Source organism: Bufo bufo, chromosome 4 (assembly GCF_905171765.1).
Source record: "Bufo bufo chromosome 4, aBufBuf1.1, whole genome shotgun sequence".
NCBI lineage: Eukaryota > Metazoa > Chordata > Amphibia > Anura > Bufonidae > Bufo > Bufo bufo.
Genome location: NC_053392.1, coordinates 80,036,792 through 80,056,043, shown reverse-complemented (window position 1 = coordinate 80,056,043; position 19,252 = coordinate 80,036,792). Strand labels below are relative to the sequence as shown.

General features: G+C 47.2%; 1 protein-coding gene across 4 annotated transcripts in view; it reads left to right on the top strand.

Annotated features, from left to right (window-relative positions):
- The window catches only part of ATAD2B (ATPase family AAA domain containing 2B), a 136,151-nt gene that overhangs the window by 70,037 nt on the left and 46,862 nt on the right, over positions 1 to 19,252 (top strand). For all 4 annotated transcript variants that reach the window (XM_040427412.1, XM_040427411.1, XM_040427409.1 and 1 more), the window contains 3 exons: positions 1,139 to 1,227; positions 1,814 to 1,973; positions 16,550 to 16,640. In XM_040427412.1, coding sequence (XP_040283346.1) covers positions 1,139 to 1,227; positions 1,814 to 1,973; positions 16,550 to 16,640 — 340 coding nt within the window. The remainder of the gene's footprint in view (positions 1 to 1,138; positions 1,228 to 1,813; positions 1,974 to 16,549; positions 16,641 to 19,252) is intronic.

The window sequence follows — 19,252 nt, the reverse complement described above, 5'->3', positions numbered from 1 at the left end:
TGTATCCTCTAGACGTTTTTGCATATTCATAATAATTAGAAATAATGTGTTTCCTTAAGTGTGTTCTCGCCTGTAAGAAGCCATTTAGTATATTACAGGCAATTTCTACCAGCACTCTCCATTTGCCGCCCATAGTTTTCATGTATCTTGTGCTGCATAATGAGTTTTTTTTATTTTATTTTTTTTTAAGGATTTTTGTTTCTCACGTTTTACATAAGAAACCAAACATGCACAAGGTGCATCACAAGAATCCTCTTAAAGGAACTCGGGGAGAAAACGACTCTTGTGTCCCGCGTAATTCAGGGCCCGAGGAGGGGGAAAGCACAACATGGGGCTTAAAAAAAACAGAAGTATAAGCTCATGCACACGAGTGTTTTTTCCTTCAGAGTGCTGTGTGCTTAAGGTTTTTTCCATAGATAGCACACTGACCCATTCGTTTCTATGGGTCATGCACACGTCCAATTTTTTTTTTTTTCCCCCACAGATCCGTATACCCTACCACAAATCTAAGTGCAGGTCCTATTGTCCTTTTTTTTGAGAAATATGAATAGCCCTTTCTATAGATGGGAGTGAGGGGAAAAAAACAAAACACTGAGCACGCGAAAGGTATCTATTTTTCTTGGACAGCGGTACATCCTCGCTGCTTTTACCAAACTTAACCAGTTCTGTCCACGTTTCGGATTTCCAGAAAGGCTGTAATAAATGATCCTATTGGTTCAAACAGAAAATTGAGGTCCCTATAATCTCCATATATTATGTAGGAAGTCTGTGAATACTTTGATTTTGAGTCGTAGCATGTCCTATAATCCAGTCGCATCCAGAGCTGCATTCAGACTTCTGCTGAACCTGTTGACCCTCTGCCCGTAGGGACACCCCTCTCAGTTTTACCCTGGGTCCTGCAGTCGCATACTCTGCTCCGTCTGTGCTTTGCTTGTTATAAGGGACCATTCAGACGGCCGTAGTGCTTTGTGGATCCGCAAAACACGCATACCGGCTGTGTGCATTCTGCAACTTGTGCACCGCACATGGCTGCAACCATAGTAGAAAATGCCTATTCTTGTCCGCTGCTTGTTCAGCATCTGCTGCTACACATTTATAGTTCATCCTAAGTTCTGCTGACCTTTGTTTTCGTTCACAGGCCTATGTGATGAGGCCATCCATCATTTTTTTTGATGAAATCGATGGGCTGGCTCCAGTACGCTCCAGTCGACAGGATCAGATACACAGGTAAGTTTTGGGCACATTCTGCTGTGTGCGATAGACAATGTGAACACGTAACCCGACATATTGTGGTCAGGTCTTCAGTTTACTTTGAGGATAGAGCAACCTGTAGCCAAACAAAGTAGTGGTGACCGCAGCTGGAGGGGAGTGTGCTGGTCTTGTGGAGGAGGCAGCAACCTGTCATTGCATGTAGGCAATGTTATGTTACCAAGAGGGGAATGTTAGCACGTTCCATAGTGAAAGCAGCACAGAGCATTTTAGTAAGAGTGGACTTTGCACGGTAGGAGAACCCTGCGTCTACTGTCAGTCTAGTGGTTGTGCTTCTTTAAAGGGGGTTCAGGAAACTTGGTAGCGATGGTGCAGGATATTGCAGCTAATCAAGTGAACGGGATGAAGATGCAATATGAAGTAGACGGCGTGATGGGACGGATGTGGGCTGTGAATGTACCAGCTCCAGCGTCATACATTACACCGCGTCTCTATATAGACACAGTCCTGACGCCTGATCTCTTGCACCGTGTAGCCCTACAGGGCACATTTTCTAACACTGCCTCGCTGCGTAGTATGTGATGCCACTTTCTTTCTCTTTCAGTTCTATCGTGTCTACCTTGCTTGCCCTCATGGATGGGTTGGACAATCGTGGCGAGATGATAGTTATTGGTGCTACAAACAGACTTGATTCTATAGATCCAGCACTCAGGAGACCTGGTCGATTTGACAGGGAATTTCTTTTCAGTTTACCTGATCAGAAGGTGAGCGCGCAAGACGAGAGAGCACAAAAAGTCCAACCAGTAACTAAAGTTTCCACCACTGCCTTAGGTCTCATGCACACTGCCGTTGCTCTGCCTTTCCGTGCCTTGGGGGCTGCAATTTGCGGTCCCCAATGCACAGGCACTATCCATGCAGCTGCCGCAATGAATCCAGACCCATTCATCTTAAATGGTTCTGTGATCCGTCCGCACCACAAAAAAAATAGAACAAGTTCTATTTTATTGCCGTGCGGAGGCACGGACATAAACCCCACAGAAGCACTCCTTGGTTCAGTGCCTCTGTTCCACACTGCACCTTCCGGATTGTGGACCTATTTAAGGGAATGGGTCCGCAGCATCCGTGATACGGTGAGCACGCGGCTGGTGCCTGCATTCTGCGGGCTGTAATATGGGCAACAGCTGTGTGCATGAGGGCTTACACTGCCCAACAGATTTAACATGCCTTACGCCAGTGTTCTGGTGTAAGTTGTACCTCCTTACCGGTGCACAGACGGTGCTGGAGAGAGAAGCCAAGAAAATAGATGCCACCACTGTCCAAATCAAGACTGGGATAAGACACCAGTCTTCATAAATTAGCTGTCATTACACCTACTAAGCAGCCCAAAGTGCCCACCAAGAAGTGCTTTTAGGTTCTATAGAGTGACATAGAGAATGTCTTGATCCCGGTCACTCAGCAGCTGTGAACAAATTCTGGTCCCCCTAAGAGCATGTTCAGATGGCACGATTTTTCTACCGGTTTGAAGCGGTTTCTACCGGATGCAAAGTAAATTGGGGGTGGAGGGGTAAAAAAAAAAAAAATTCTCCTCATCCACTTGTTTGCGCTGCCTGGCTCGTCGTCTTCCTTGGTTTGAAGCGGTTTCTACCGGTTTGAAGCGGTTTCTACCGGTTTGAAGCGGTTTCTACCGGTTTGAAGCGGTTTCTACCGGTTTGAAGCGGCTTCTACCGGTTTGAAGCGGTTTCTGCAGAATGCAAAGTAAATTGGGGATGGAGGGGTTAATAATAATAATTAAACTCTCCTCATCCACTTGTTTGCGCTGCCTGGCTCGTCTTCCTTGGTTTGAAGCGGTTTCTACCGGTTTGAAGCGGTTTCTAGCCGTTGCAAAGTAAATTGGGGATGGAGGGGTTAATAATAATAATTAAACTCTCCTCATCCACTTGTTTGCGCTGCCCGGCTCATCGTCTTCCTTGGTTTGAAGCGGTTTCTACCGGTTTGAAGCGGTTTCTACCGGTTTGAAGCGGTTTCTACCGGTTTGAAGCGGTTTCTACCGGTTTGAAGCGGTTTCTACCGGTTTGAAGCGGTTTCTACCGGTTTGAAGCGGTTTCTACCGGTTTGAAGCGGTTTCTACCGGTTTGAAGCGGTTTCTACCGGATGCAAAGTAAATTGGGGGTGGAGGGGTTTAAGAAAATAATAATAATTAAACTCTCCTCATCCACTTGTTTGCGCTGCCTGGCTCGTCGTCTTCCTTGGTTTGAAGCGGCTTCTACCGGTTTGAAGCGGCTTCTACCGGTTTGAAGCGGCTTCTACCGGTTTGAAGCGGCTTCTACCGGTTTGAAGCGGCTTCTACCGGTTTGAAGAGGCTTCTACCGGTTTGAAGCGGCTTCTACCGGTTTGAAGCGGCTTCTACCGGTTTGAAGCGGCTTCTACCGGTTTGAAGCGGCTTCTACCGGTTTGAAGCGGCTTCTACCGGTTTGAAGCGGCTTCTACCGGTTTGAAGCGGCTTCTACCGGTTTGAAGCGGCTTCTACCGGTTTGAAGCGGCTTCTACCGGTTTGAAGCGGCTTCTACCGGTTTGAAGCGGCTTCTACCGGTTTGAAGCGGCTTCTACCGGTTTGAAGCGGCTTCTACCGGTTTGAAGCGGCTTCTACCGGTTTGAAGCGGCTTCTACCGGTTTGAAGCGGCTTCTACAGGATGCAAAGTAAATTGGGGGTGGAGGGGTTTAAAAAATAATAATAATTAAGCTCTCCTCATCCACTTGTTTGCGCTGCCCGGCTCGTCGTCTTCCTTGGTTTGAAGCGGTTTCTACCGGTGTTTGAAGCGGTTTCTACCGGTGTTTGAAGCGGTTTCTACCGGTGTTTGAAGCGGTTTCTACCGGTGTTTGAAGCGGTTTCTACCGGTGTTTGAAGCGGTTTCTACCGGTGTTTGAAGCGGTTTCTACCGGTGTTTGAAGCGGTTTCTACCGGTGTTTGAAGCGGTTTCTACCGGTTTCTACAGGATGCAAAGTAAATTGGGGGTGGAGGGATTTAAGAAAATAATAATAATTAAACTCTCCTCATCCACTTGTTTGCGCTGCCCGGCTCGTCGTCTTCCTTGGTTTGAAGCGGTTTCTACCGGTTTGAAGCGGTTTCTACCGGTTTGAAGCGGTTTCTACAGGATGCAAAGTAAATTGGGGGTGGAGCGGTTTAAGAAAATAATAATAATTAAACTCTCCTCATCCACTTGTTTGCGCTGCCCGGCTCGTCGTCTTCCTTGGTTTGAAGCGGTTTCTACCGGTTTGAAGCGGTTTCTACCGGTTTGAAGCGGTTTCTACCGGTTTGAAGCGGTTTCTACCGGATGCAAAGTAAATTGGGGGTGGAGGGGTTTAAGAAAATAATAATAATTAAACTCTCCTCATCCACTTGTTTGCGCTGCCCGGCTCGTCGTCTTCCTTGGTTTGAAGCGGTTTCTACCGGTTTGAAGCGGTTTCTACCGGTTTGAAGCGGCTTCTACCGGTTTGAAGCGGCTTCTACCGGATGCAAAGTAAATTGGGGGTGGAGGGGTTAAAAAATATAATAATAATTAAACTCTCCTCATCCACTTGTTTGCGCTGCCCGGCTCGTCGTCTTCCTTGGTTTGAAGCGGTTTCTACCGGTTTGAAGCGGTTTCTACCGGTTTGAAGCGGTTTCTACCGGTTTGAAGCGGTTTCTACCGGTTTGAAGCGGTTTCTACCGGTTTGAAGCGGTTTCTACCGGTTTGAAGCGGTTTCTACCGGTTTGAAGCGGTTTCTACCGGTTTGAAGCGGTTTCTACCGGTTTGAAGCGGTTTCTACAGGATGCAAAGTAAATTGGGGGTGGAGGGGTTTAAGAAAATAATAATAATTAAACTCTCCTCATCCACTTGTTTGCGCTGCCCGGCTCGTCGTCTTCCTTGGTTTCTAGCGGTTTCTAGCGGTTTGAAGCGGTTTCTAGCGGTTTGAAGCGGTTTCTAGCGGTTTGAAGCGGTTTCTAGCGGTTTGAAGCGGTTTCTAGCGGTTTGAAGCGGTTTCTACAGGATGCAAAGTAAATTGGGGGTGGAGGGGTTTAAGAAAATAATAATAATTAAACTCTCCTCATCCACTTGTTTGCGCTGCCCGGCTCATCGTCTTCCCCGGTTTGAAGCGGTTTCTACCGGTTTGAAGCGGTTTCTACCGGTTTGAAGCGGTTTCTACCGGTTTGAAGCGGTTTCTACCGGTTTGAAGCGGTTTCTACCGGTTTGAAGCGGTTTCTACCGGTTTGAAGCGGTTTCTACCGGTTTGAAGCGGTTTCTACCGGTTTGAAGCGGTTTCTACCGGTTTGAAGCGGTTTCTACCGGTTTGAAGCGGTTTCTACCGGTTTGAAGCGGTTTCTACCGGTTTGAAGCGGTTTCTACCGGTTTGAAGCGGTTTCTACCGGTTTGAAGCGGTTTCTACCGGTTTGAAGCGGTTTCTACCGGTTTGAAGCGGTTTCTACCGGTTTGAAGCGGTTTCTACCGGTTTGAAGCGGTTTCTACCGGTTTGAAGCGGTTTCTACCGGTTTGAAGCGGTTTCTACCGGTTTGAAGCGGTTTCTACCGGTTTGAAGCGGTTTCTACAGGATGCAAAGTAAATTGGGGGTGGAGGGGTTTAAGAAAATAATAATAATTAAACTCTCCTCATCCACTTGTTTGCGCTGCCCGGCTCGTCGTCTTCCTTGGTTTGAAGCGGTTTCTACAGAATGCAAAGTAAATTGGGGGTGGAGGGGTTAAAAAAATAATAATTAAACTCTCCTCATCCACTTGTTTGCGCTACCTGGCTCGTCGTCTTCCTTGGTTTGAAGCGGTTTCTACCGGTTTGAAGCGGTTTCTACCGGTTTGAAGCGGTTTCTACCGGTTTGAAGCGGTTTCTACCGGTTTGAAGCGGTTTCTACCGGTTTGAAGCGGTTTCTACCGGTTTGAAGCGGTTTCTACCGGTTTGAAGCGGTTTCTACCGGTTTGAAGCGGTTTCTACCGGTTTGAAGCGGTTTCTACAGGATGCAAAGTAAATTGGGGGTGGAGGGGTTTAAGAAAATAATAATAATTAAACTCTCCTCATCCACTTGTTTGCGCTGCCCGGCTCGTCGTCTTCCTTGGTTTCTAGCGGTTTGAAGCGGTTTCTAGCGGTTTCTAGCGGTTTGAAGCGGTTTCTAGCGGTTTGAAGCGGTTTCTAGCGGTTTGAAGCGGTTTCTAGCGGTTTGAAGCGGTTTCTAGCGGTTTCTAGCGGTTTGAAGCGGTTTCTAGCGGTTTGAAGCGGTTTCTAGCGGTTTGAAGCGGTTTCTAGCGGTTTGAAGCGGTTTCTACAGGATGCAAAGTAAATTGGGGGTGGAGGGGTTTAAGAAAATAATAATAATTAAACTCTCCTCATCCACTTGTTTGCGCTGCCCGGCTCATCGTCTTCCCCGGGTTTGAAGCGGTTTCTACCGGTTTGAAGCGGTTTCTACCGGTTTGAAGCGGTTTCTACCGGTTTGAAGCGGTTTCTACCGGTTTGAAGCGGTTTCTACCGGTTTGAAGCGGTTTCTACCGGTTTGAAGCGGTTTCTACCGGTTTGAAGCGGTTTCTACCGGTTTGAAGCGGTTTCTACCGGTTTGAAGCGGTTTCTACCGGTTTGAAGCGGTTTCTACCGGTTTGAAGCGGTTTCTACCGGTTTGAAGCGGTTTCTACCGGTTTCTACAGGATGTAAAGTAAATTGGGGGTGGAGGGGTTTAAGAAAATAATAATAATTAAACTCTCCTCATCCACTTGTTTGCGCTGCCCGGCTCGTCGTCTTCCTTGGTTTGAAGCGGTTTCTACCGGTTTGAAGCGGTTTCTAGCGGTTTGAAGCGGTTTCTGCAGAATGCAAAGTAAATTGGGGGTGGAGGGGTTAAAAAAATAATAATAATTAAGCTCTCCTCATCCACTTGTTTGCGCTGCCCGGCTCGTCGTCTTCCTTGGTTTGAAGCGGTTTCTACCGGTTTGAAGCGGTTTCTACCGGTTTGAAGCGGTTTCTGCAGAATGCAAAGTAAATTGGGGGTGGAGGGGTTAAAAAAATAATAATAATTAAGCTCTCCTCATCCACTTGTTTGCGCTGCCCGGCTCGTCGTCTTCCTTGGTTTGAAGCGGTTTCTACAGAATGCAAAGTAAATTGGGGGTGGAGGGGTTAAAAAAATAATATTAATTAAACTCTCCTCATCCACTTGTTTGCGCTGCCCGGCTCGTCGTCTTCCTTGGTTTGAAGCGGTTTCTACAGAATGCAAAGTAAATTGGGGGGTGGAGGGGTTAAAAAAAATAATTATTAAACTCTCCTCATCCACTTGTTTGCGCTGCCCGGCTCGTCGTCTTCCTTGGTTTGAAGCGGTTTCTACAGAATGCAAAGTAAATTGGGGGGTGGAGGGGTTAAAAAAAATAATTATTAAACTCTCCTCATCCACTTGTTTGCGCTGCCCGGCTCGTCGGCTTCTACCGGTTTGAAGCGGCTTCTACCGGTTTGAAGCGGCTTCTACCGGTGTTTGAAGCGGTTTCTACCGGTGTTTGAAGCGGTTTCTACCGGTGTTTGAAGCGGTTTCTACCGGTGTTTGAAGCGGTTTCTACCGGTGTTTGAAGCGGTTTCTACCGGTGTTTGAAGCGGTTTCTACCGGTGTTTGAAGCGGTTTCTACCGGTGTTTGAAGCGGTTTCTACCGGTGTTTGAAGCGGTTTCTACCGGTGTTTGAAGCGGTTTCTACGGGTTTCTACAGGATGCAAAGTAAATTGGGGGTGGAGGGATTTAAGAAAATAATAATAATTAAACTCTCCTCATCCACTTGTTTGCGCTGCCCGGCTCGTCGTCTTCCTTGGTTTGAAGCGGTTTCTACCGGTTTGAAGCGGTTTCTACCGGTTTGAAGCGGTTTCTACAGGATGCAAAGTAAATTGGGGGTGGAGCGGTTTAAGAAAATAATAATAATTAAACTCTCCTCATCCACTTGTTTGCGCTGCCCGGCTCGTCGTCTTCCTTGGTTTGAAGCGGTTTCTACCGGTTTGAAGCGGTTTCTACCGGTTTGAAGCGGTTTCTACCGGTTTGAAGCGGTTTCTACCGGTTTGAAGCGGTTTCTACCGGTTTGAAGCGGTTTCTACCGGTTTGAAGCGGTTTCTACCGGTTTGAAGCGGTTTCTACCGGTTTGAAGCGGTTTCTACCGGTTTGAAGCGGTTTCTACCGGTTTGAAGCGGTTTCTACCGGTTTGAAGCGGTTTCTACCGGTTTGAAGCGGTTTCTACCGGTTTGAAGCGGTTTCTACCGGTTTGAAGCGGTTTCTACCGGTTTGAAGCGGTTTCTACCGGTTTCTACAGGATGCAAAGTAAATTGGGGGTGGAGGGGTTTAAGAAAATAATAATAATTAAACTCTCCTCATCCACTTGTTTGCGCTGCCCGGCTCGTCGTCTTCCTTGGTTTGAAGCGGTTTCTACCGGTTTGAAGCGGCTTCTACCGGTTTGAAGCGGCTTCTACCGGATGCAAAGTAAATTGGGGGTGGAGGGGTTTAAGAAAATAATAATAATTAAACTCTCCTCATCCACTTGTTTGCGCTGCCCGGCTCGTCGTCTTCCTTGGTTTGAAGCGGTTTCTACCGGTTTGAAGCGGTTTCTACCGGTTTGAAGCGGTTTCTACCGGTTTGAAGCGGTTTCTACCGGTTTGAAGCGGTTTCTACCGGTTTGAAGCGGTTTCTACCGGTTTGAAGCGGTTTCTACCGGTTTGAAGCGGTTTCTACCGGTTTGAAGCGGTTTCTACCGGATGCAAAGTAAATTGGGGGTGGAGGGGTTTAAGAAAATAATAATAATTAAACTCTCCTCATCCACTTGTTTGCGCTGCCCGGCTCGTCGTCTTCCTTGGTTTCTAGCGGTTTCTAGCGGTTTCTAGCGGTTTCTAGCGGTTTCTAGCGGTTTGAAGCGGTTTCTAGCGGTTTGAAGCGGTTTCTAGCGGTTTGAAGCGGTTTCTACAGGATGCAAAGTAAATTGGGGGTGGAGGGGTTTAAGAAAATAATAATAATTAAACTCTCCTCATCCACTTGTTTGCGCTGCCCGGCTCATCGTCTTCCCCGGTTTGAAGCGGTTTCTACCGGTTTGAAGCGGTTTCTACCGGTTTGAAGCGGTTTCTACCGGTTTGAAGCGGTTTCTACCGGTTTGAAGCGGTTTCTACCGGTTTGAAGCGGTTTCTACCGGTTTGAAGCGGTTTCTACCGGTTTGAAGCGGTTTCTACCGGTTTGAAGCGGTTTCTACCGGTTTGAAGCGGTTTCTACCGGTTTGAAGCGGTTTCTACCGGTTTGAAGCGGTTTCTACCGGTTTGAAGCGGTTTCTACCGGTTTGAAGCGGTTTCTACCGGTTTGAAGCGGTTTCTACCGGTTTGAAGCGGTTTCTACCGGTTTCTACAGGATGTAAAGTAAATTGGGGGTGGAGGGGTTTAAGAAAATAATAATAATTAAACTCTCCTCATCCACTTGTTTGCGCTGCCCGGCTCGTCGTCTTCCTTGGTTTGAAGCGGTTTCTAGCGGTTTGAAGCGGTTTCTGCAGAATGCAAAGTAAATTGGGGGTGGAGGGGTTAAAAAAATAATAATAATTAAGCTCTCCTCATCCACTTGTTTGCGCTGCCCGGCTCGTCGTCTTCCTTGGTTTGAAGCGGTTTCTACAGAATGCAAAGTAAATTGGGGGGTGGAGGGGTTAAAAAAAATAATTATTAAACTCTCCTCATCCACTTGTTTGCGCTGCCCGGCTCGTCGTCTTCCTTGGTTTGAAGCGGTTTCTACAGAATGCAAAGTAAATTGGGGGGTGGAGGGGTTAAAAAAAATAATTATTAAACTCTCCTTATCCACTTGTTTGCGCTGCCCGGCTCGTCGGCTTCTACCGGTTTGAAGCGGCTTCTACCGGTTTGAAGCGGCTTCTACCGGTTTGAAGCGGCTTCTACCGGTTTGAAGCGGCTTCTACCGGTTTGAAGCGGCTTCTACCGGTTTGAAGCGGCTTCTACCGGTTTGAAGCGGCTTCTACCGGTTTGAAGCGGCTTCTACCGGTTTGAAGCGGCTTCTACCGGTTTGAAGCGGCTTCTACCGGTTTGAAGCGGCTTCTACCGGTTTGAAGCGGCTTCTACCGGTTTGAAGCGGCTTCTACCGGTTTGAAGCGGCTTCTACCGGTTTGAAGCGGCTTCTACAGGATGCAAAGTAAATTGGGGGTGGAGGGGTTTAAAAAATAATAATAATTAAGCTCTCCTCATCCACTTGTTTGCGCTGCCCGGCTCGTCGTCTTCCTTGGTTTGAAGCGGTTTCTACCGGTTTGAAGCGGTTTCTACCGGATGCAAAGTAAATTGGGGGTGGAGGGATTTAAGGAAATAATAATAATTAAACTCTCCTCATCCACTTGTTTGCGCTGCCCGGCTCGTCGTCTTCCTTGGTTTGAAGCGGTTTATACCGGTTTGAAGCGGTTTCTACCGGTGTTTGAAGCGGTTTCTACCGGTGTTTGAAGCGGTTTCTACCGGTGTTTGAAGCGGTTTCTACCGGTGTTTGAAGCGGTTTCTACCGGTGTTTGAAGCGGTTTCTACCGGTGTTTGAAGCGGTTTCTACCGGTGTTTGAAGCGGTTTCTACCGGTGTTTGAAGCGGTTTCTACCGGTTTCTACAGGATGCAAAGTAAATTGGGGGTGGAGGGATTTAAGAAAATAATAATAATTAAACTCTCCTCATCCACTTGTTTGCGCTGCCCGGCTCGTCGTCTTCCTTGGTTTGAAGCGGTTTCTACCGGTTTGAAGCGGTTTCTACCGGTTTGAAGCGGTTTCTACCGGTTTGAAGCGGTTTCTACCGGTTTGAAGCGGTTTCTACCGGTTTGAAGCGGTTTCTACCGGTTTGAAGCGGTTTCTACCGGTTTGAAGCGGTTTCTACCGGTTTGAAGCGGTTTCTACCGGTTTGAAGCGGTTTCTACCGGTTTGAAGCGGTTTCTACCGGTTTGAAGCGGTTTCTACCGGTTTGAAGCGGTTTCTACCGGTTTGAAGCGGTTTCTAATAATAATAATTAAACTCTCCTCATCCACTTGTTTGCGCTGCCCGGCTCGTCGTCTTCCTTGGTTTGAAGCGGTTTCTACCGGTTTGAAGCGGTTTCTACCGGTTTGAAGCGGTTTCTACCGGTTTGAAGCGGTTTCTACCGGTTTGAAGCGGTTTCTACCGGTTTGAAGCGGTTTCTACCGGTTTGAAGCGGTTTCTACCGGTTTGAAGCGGTTTCTACCGGATGCAAAGTAAATTGGGGGTGGAGGGGTTTAAAAAAATAATAATTAAACTCTCCTCATCCACTTGTTTGCGCTGCCCGGCTCGTCGTCTTCCTTGGTTTGAAGCGGCTTCTACCGGTTTGAAGCGGCTTCTACCGGATGCAAAGTAAATTGGGGGTGGAGGGGTTTAAAAAAATAATAATAATTAAACTCTCCTCATCCACTTGTTTGCGCTGCCCGGCTCGTCGTCTTCCTTGGTTTGAAGCGGTTTCTACCGGTTTGAAGCGGTTTCTACCGGCTTCTACCGGATGCAAAGTAAATTGGGGGTGGAGGGGTTTAAGAAAATAATAATAATTAAACTCTCCTCATCCACTTGTTTGCGCTGCCCGGCTCGTCGTCTTACTTGGTTTGAAGCGGTTTCTCCCGGTTTGAAGCGGTTTCTACCGGTTTGAAGCGGCTTCTACCGGATGCAAAGTAAATTGGGGGTGGAGGGGTTTAAGAAAATAATAATAATTAAACTCTCCTCATCCACTTGTTTGCGCTGCCCGGCTCGTCGTCTTCCTTGGTTTGAAGCGGTTTCTACCGGTTTGAAGCGGTTTCTACCGGCTTCTACCGGATGCAAAGTAAATTGGGGGTGGAGGGGTTTAAGAAAATAATAATAATTAAACTCTCCTCATCCACTTGTTTGCGCTGCCCGGCTCGTCGTCTTCCTTGGTTTGAAGCGGTTTCTAGCGGTTTCTAGCGGTTTGAAGCGGTTTCTAGCGGTTTGAAGCGGTTTCTAGCGGTTTGAAGCGGTTTCTAGCGGTTTGAAGCGGTTTCTAGCGGTTTGAAGCGGTTTGAAGCGGTTTCTACCGGTTTGAAGCGGTTTCTACCGGTTTGAAGCGGTTTCTACCGGTTTGAAGCGGTTTCTACCGGTTTGAAGCGGTTTCTACCGGTTTGAAGCGGTTTCTACCGGTTTGAAGCGGTTTCTACCGGTTTGAAGCGGTTTCTACCGGTTTGAAGCGGTTTCTACCGGTTTGAAGCGGTTTCTACCGGTTTGAAGCGGTTTCTAGCGGTTTCTACAGGATGCAAAGTAAATTGGGGGTGGAGGGGTTTAAGAAAATAATAATAATTAAACTCTCCTCATCCACTTGTTTGCGCTGCCCGGCTCGTCGTCTTCCTTGGTTTGAAGCGGTTTCTAGCGGTTTGAAGCGGTTTCTAGCGGTTTGAAGCGGTTTCTAGCGGTTTGAAGCGGTTTCTAGCGGTTTCTACAGGATGCAAAGTAAATTGGGGGTGGAGGGGTTTAAGAAAATAATAATTAAACTCTCCTCATCCACTTGTTTGCGCTGCCCGGCTCGTCGTCTTCCTTGGTTTGAAGCGGTTTCTAGCGGTTTGAAGCGGTTTCTAGCGGTTTGAAGCGGTTTCTAGCGGTTTGAAGCGGTTTTTAGCGGTTTGAAGCGGTTTCTACCGGTTTGAAGCGGTTTCTACCGGTTTCTACAGGATGCAAAGTAAATTGGGGGTGGAGGGGTTTAAGAAAATAATAATAATTAAACTCTCCTCATCCACTTGTTTGCGCTGCCCGGCTCATCGTCTTCCTTGGTTTGAAGCGGTTTCTACCGGTTTGAAGCGGTTTCTACCGGTTTGAAGCGGTTTCTACCGGATGCAAAGTAAATTGGGGGTGGAGGGGTTTAAGAAAATAATAATAATTAAACTCTCCTCATCCACTTGTTTGCGCTGCCCGGCTCGTCGTCTTACTTGGTTTGAAGCGGTTTCTACCGGTTTGAAGCGGTTTCTACCGGTTTGAAGCGGTTTCTAGCGGTTTCTACCGGTTTGAAGCGGTTTCTACCGGTTTGAAGCGGTTTCTACCGGATGCAAAGTAAATTGGGGGTGGAGGGGTTTAAAAAAATAATAATTAAACTCTCCTCATCCACTTGTTTGCGCTGCCCGGCTCGTCGTCTTCCTTGGTTTGAAGCGGTTTCTAGCGGTTTGAAGCGGTTTCTAGCGGTTTGAAGCGGTTTCTAGCGGTTTGAAGCGGTTTCTAGCGGTTTGAAGCGGTTTCTAGCGGTTTGAAGCGGTTTCTACCGGTTTGAAGCGGTTTCTACCGGTTTGAAGCGGTTTCTACCGGTTTGAAGCGGTTTCTACCGGTTTGAAGCGGTTTCTACCGGTTTGAAGCGGTTTCTACAGAATGCAAAGTAAATTGGGGGTGGAGGGGTTAAAAAAAAAAATTATTATTAAACTCTCCTCATCCACTTGTTTGCGCTGCCCGGCTCGTCGTCTTCCTTGGTTTGAAGCGGTTTCTACAGGATGCAAAGTAAATTGGGGGTGGAGGGGTTTAAGAAAATAATAATAATTAAACTCTCCTCATCCACTTGTTTGCGCTGCCCGGCTCGTCGTCTTCCTTGGTTTGAAGCGGTTTCTAGCGGTTTGAAGCGGTTTCTAGCGGTTTGAAGCGGTTTCTAGCGGTTTGAAGCGGTTTCTAGCGGTTTGAAGCGGTTTCTACCGGTTTCTACAGGATGCAAAGTAAATTGGGGGTGGAGGGGTTTAAGAAAATAATAATAATTAAACTCTCCTCATCCACTTGTTTGCGCTGCCCGGCTCATCGTCTTCCTTGGTTTGAAGCGGTTTCTACCGGTTTGAAGCGGTTTCTACCGGTTTGAAGCGGTTTCTACAGAATGCAAAGTAAATTGGGGGTGGAGGGGTTAAAAAAAATAATAATTATTAAACTCTCCTCATCCACTTGTTTGCGCTGCCCGGCTCGTCGTCTTCCTTGGTTTGAAGCGGTTTCTACAGGATGCAAAGTAAATTGGGGGTGGAGGGGTTTAAGAAAATAATAATTATTAAACTCTCCTCATCCACTTGTTTGCGCTGCCCGGCTCGTCGTCTTCCTTGGTTTGAAGCGGTTTCTAGCGGTTTGAAGCGGTTTCTAGCGGTTTGAAGCGGTTTCTAGCGGTTTGAAGCGGTTTCTACCGGTTTCTACAGGATGCAAAGTAAATTGGGGGTGGAGGGGTTTAAGAAAATAATAATAATTAAACTCTCCTCATCCACTTGTTTGCGCTGCCCGGCTCATCGTCTTCCTTGGTTTGAAGCGGTTTCTACCGGTTTGAAGCGGTTTCTACCGGTTTGAAGCGGTTTCTACCGGTTTGAAGCGGTTTCTACCGGTTTGAAGCGGTTTCTACCGGTTTGAAGCGGTTTCTACCGGTTTGAAGCGGTTTCTACCGGTTTGAAGCGGTTTCTACCGGTTTGAAGCGGTTTCTACCGGTTTGAAGCGGTTTCTACAGAATGCAAAGTAAATTGGGGGTGGAGGGGTTTAAAAAATAATAATAATTAAACTCTCCACATCCACTTGTTTGCGCTGCCCGGCCCGTCGTCTTCCTTGGTTTGAAGCGGTTTCTACAGGATGCAAAGTAAATTGGGGGTGGAGGGGTTTAAAAAAATTATAATAATTAAACTCTCCTCATCCACTTGTTTGCGCTGCCCGGCTCGTCGGCTTCTACCGGTTTGAAGCGGCTTCTACCGGTTTGAAGCGGCTTCTACCGGTTTGAAGCGGCTTCTACCGGTTTGAAGCGGCTTCTACCGGTTTGAAGCGGCTTCTACCGGTTTGAAGCGGCTTCTACCGGTTTGAAGCGGCTTCTACCGGTTTGAAGCGGCTTCTACCGGTTTGAAGCGGCTTCTACCGGTTTGAAGCGGCTTCTACCGGTTTGAAGCGGCTTCTACCGGTTTGAAGCGGCTTCTACCGGTTTGAAGCGGCTTCTACCGGTTTGAAGCGGCTTCTACCGGTTTGAAGCGGCTTCTACCGGTTTGAAGCGGCTTCTACCGGTTTGAAGCGGCTTCTACCGGTTTGAAGCGGCTTCTACCGGTTTGAAGCGGCTTCTACCGGTTTGAAGCGGCTTCTACCGGTTTGAAGCGGCTTCTACCGGTTTGAAGCGGCTTCTACCGGTTTGAAGCGGCTTCTACCGGTTTGAAGCGGCTTCTACCGGTTTGAAGCGGCTTCTACCGGTTTGAAGCGGCTTCTACCGGTTTGAAGCGGCTTCTACCGGTTTCTACAGGATGCAAAGTAAATTAGGGGGTGGAGGGGTTAAAAAAAATAATAATTAAACTCTCCTCGTCCATTTGTTTGCTCTGCCCGGCTCATCGTCTTCCTTGATGACCTGGGAGGAAAAGGACCTTTGGTGATGTCACTGCACTCATCACATGGTCCATCACCATTGTGATGGACCATGTGATGAGTGCAGTGACATTACCAAAGGTCCTTTTCCTACCAAGTCATCAAGGAAGAAGAATGAAGAAGAGACTGGCATCGCAAACAAGTTGATGAGGCAAGGTTAATAATTTATTTTATTTTTTTTCAAACCCTCCGTCTCTAATTTACTTTGCATTCTGTAGTAAGAATGCTATTTTCCCTTATAACCATGTTATAAGGGAAAATAATGATCGGGTCCCGATCATCTCCTAGCAATTATGCGTGAAAATTGCACCGCATTCGCACTTGCTAGCGATTTTCACGCAGCCCCATTCACTTCTATGGGGCCTGCGTTGTGTGAAAAACGCACAATATAGAGCATGCTGCGATTTTCATGCAACGCACAAGTGATGCGTGAAAATCACCGCTCATGTTCACAGCCCCATAGAAATGAATGGATCCGGATTCAGTGCGGGTTAAATGCGTTAACCTCACGCATTGCACCCGTGCGGAAAACTCGCCTGTGTGGAAGATGCCTTAGATTTCTGCCCTGGATATGCAGCTCTAGATTCTGCTCCTCTGCGTCCACCAGTTCCTGAGCAAAAATTGGCAAGTGTACATTTTTTTTACAAAAATCAATTAAACATGGCTTGTGGACAATTTTTGCCCCCGAATATGTATGCACTGAAATCTGCATGAAAATGTCACTGTGTGAACAAGCCCTTAACACTCCACAGGCTACATCACTTGATCCTTTCCTGAACTGGGTGAGATCATGTAACTTACTTGAACTGTCAGGTATCAGACTGTTTATGGCTCTTTCTATGGAGGAAAACGGCCATGTTTTTCCAGTCCTCAACTGCTTTAATTTTATGTTTGTCGTAGTGAGAGAGGTTCTGCAGTGTGTGGCCTTATAATGCAGTGTCACAATGGTTCCCTTTATGTACTAAATTCTGCTTAATACAGTATGTGGGGTTTATTTCCTCAGGCAAGAAAGCACATTTTACAGATCCACACCAGGGACTGGAATCCCAAATTGTCTGATGCGTTCCTAGAGGAACTAGCAGAAAAATGCGTTGGTGAGTTGTATAATTACAATTAGGAGAATCCATTATCTATTCCCACCACTGCTCACATGGTCTGCTGTGATTATGACCTGGGATTCATATCCCTGTACAGCGCAAGCAAGCACTACACGGCGCGGCACCCTGCTTGATGGATTGCATTACTGCTGTTTACTATGTATACAAATTTGAGATTGTAAGCGCACATTTTGACCGAATTCTGCAGGCCCACTGGACATCAGATGTGAGCAGACTTTCCTTTCCTGGGCCTATGCATGTAAAGTGTACTCGGAGCACGTTGGATCCATCTACACGTTGCGGTCATGAACACCTTCAGGACCCTGCCATTTTTCACCTTAAGGACCAGGCCATTTTTTGCAAATCTGATGTGTCCCTTTATTTTGTGATGACTTTAACGCTTTTACTTATCCAGGCCATTCTGAGATTTTCTCATTACATATTGTACTTCATGACAGCAGCGATACACAATATGTATACTTTTTTCTTATTTAAGTTTTACACAATAACAGCATTTTTTTAACAAAAAAATTGTCTCCGTAGTTTGAGAGCCATAGCTTTTTAATTTTTTGCCCGATTGTTTTATGTAGGGGCTAATTTTTTGCGGGCGAGGTGACAGTTTGGTATGATTTTGGGGGGTGCATACGGCTTTTGGGTCGCTTGGTGTTACACTTTTTGTGATGTAAGGTGACAAAAGAAATGTTTTTAACCCCTTCTTTTTTTTATTTTTATTTTTTATATGGCGTTCAGGTGAGGGGGTGGATCATGTGATATTTTTGTAGAGCCGGTTGCTGACAGCCTGCCTGCGAGACCCTGCCTAAGGGCTGGGTCTCACAGGTTTCCGTAGGAGGAAAGCCCCGATGCCTATGGAAGGCATCGGGCTTGCTTTCTCTGCCATCTGGTCCCTGCCACTGCAGCGCGGGAACCCGATGGGAAAGTGGAGGTCACCCGTACCCTCCCGAACCTTCTGCATGCCACGGTCAGCTTTGATACACCGATGCCAGCGTATGCAACAGGAGCCCGGCTGTCAATGACTGCCCGGTCCGTGCTGCTGATTGGGCCGGCGCAGCTCCTGCACCCGCCCGATCAGCCCGTCGTACATGTATGTTTCTGGTCCTTAAGTCGCGTCTACCACCGCCGTACATATACAGCGAGGGTTCTTAAGGGGTTAAAACCCTTGGACTGATGGGTAGGTGTGCACAGGCCGGTATGGAGGCAGCCACTGCTCTAAATGTGCAATGAAAACCCAAAAAGCAGAGCATTTCCAGATCCTGGAAGCCAGTGTTCATCAACTCCAGTCCTCGGGGCCCACCTGTCAGCCATGTTTTCAGGATTTCCTTAGTATTGTGCAAGTGGTACAATTGGTGTCCTCATCAGGACTTACCACAGGCATTTGTTATGTGGGACATTGTCAAATCGGGACTGGCAGGTGGGTCCTGAGGACTGGAGTTGAGGAACACTTCTGTAAGCCCTTCGTTTTGTAGGCCCAGCACCAAGAGAGGCAAATCAGATGGTGTAACTTCCACCTGAAGAGTTTTTTGTCATTGGCAGATGGGTTAAGGTAATTTAGATTAAAATATCTGCTAACATCTCAAATTTCTATGTATAGTAAGTGTCACAGTAATGCAATTCAGAACAGTCCCAGTATTCAATGCTTGGATCGGCATGCGGCTGGCTGTAGTGTTCATCTTCTCAGACATGGTGGTGTGACACTGACTTAATTTTACACTCTGTACAGAGGATTTAGAGATCTGTATTGGAAAAACCAACCTCTGACCACTATATGAAATTAAAGGGGGTGTCTCCTCTCAGACTTTGATGGCACATAACTACGATGGGGAAGTAAGCCTAGAGCAGTTGTGCATGCCCGGCTGCCCTCCATTTATTTCTATGGGACTGCGGCAAATGGACTATTTCTGGAACTCCCATAGAAATGAAGGAAGGACAAGCCTCGGATACCCAGTGCCCATTCTGGAAATAGATGTGGGTCTTACATCTGACTTTATGGTGTCAGTCTGAGATGACACAACCCCTTTAATCTACGCTGACTTTTGAACCTTTTAGTTTTCAAGGTGTCATTCATTTTCACTACTCTCCTTGTATATATTTGGTTGGAGTGTCCTGTTAAAGGGGTCGTCCCATGACTACAACTTATTCCCTTATCCATAAGATGGGGATGAGTGACTCCTCTGCAGGGGTCCGAACAATAGGGCTTCCGCTCATCATTGGAACAGGGGCCTGTGTTCAGTTTGAACCGAGTGGCAGACACCTACCTTTTGGTAGTCCCTATACAGTTGGAGTGGTGGACACTCACTAATGTCTGCTGCACCGTTGAAATGGGGAATACGGGCCTACGTTGTAGCGATCAGCTGGGGCCATAGCGATCCTATGCGCACCGAACAGACACTTATCCCTATCCTGTGTACAAGTAGATACGTTTGTCATGCTGCAACCCCTCTAAGGGGCCCCTGCGGCTATGTCATATTATCCCATAGATTATATTTAGGATAGGTTGCCGTTTTCTAGCTGGCACCCTGACCGGTCATAATGAGGAGCATTAGGAACAGGGGGGAAGCATTTAGGAAGTTTTCTTCTGTTGCATTGACACT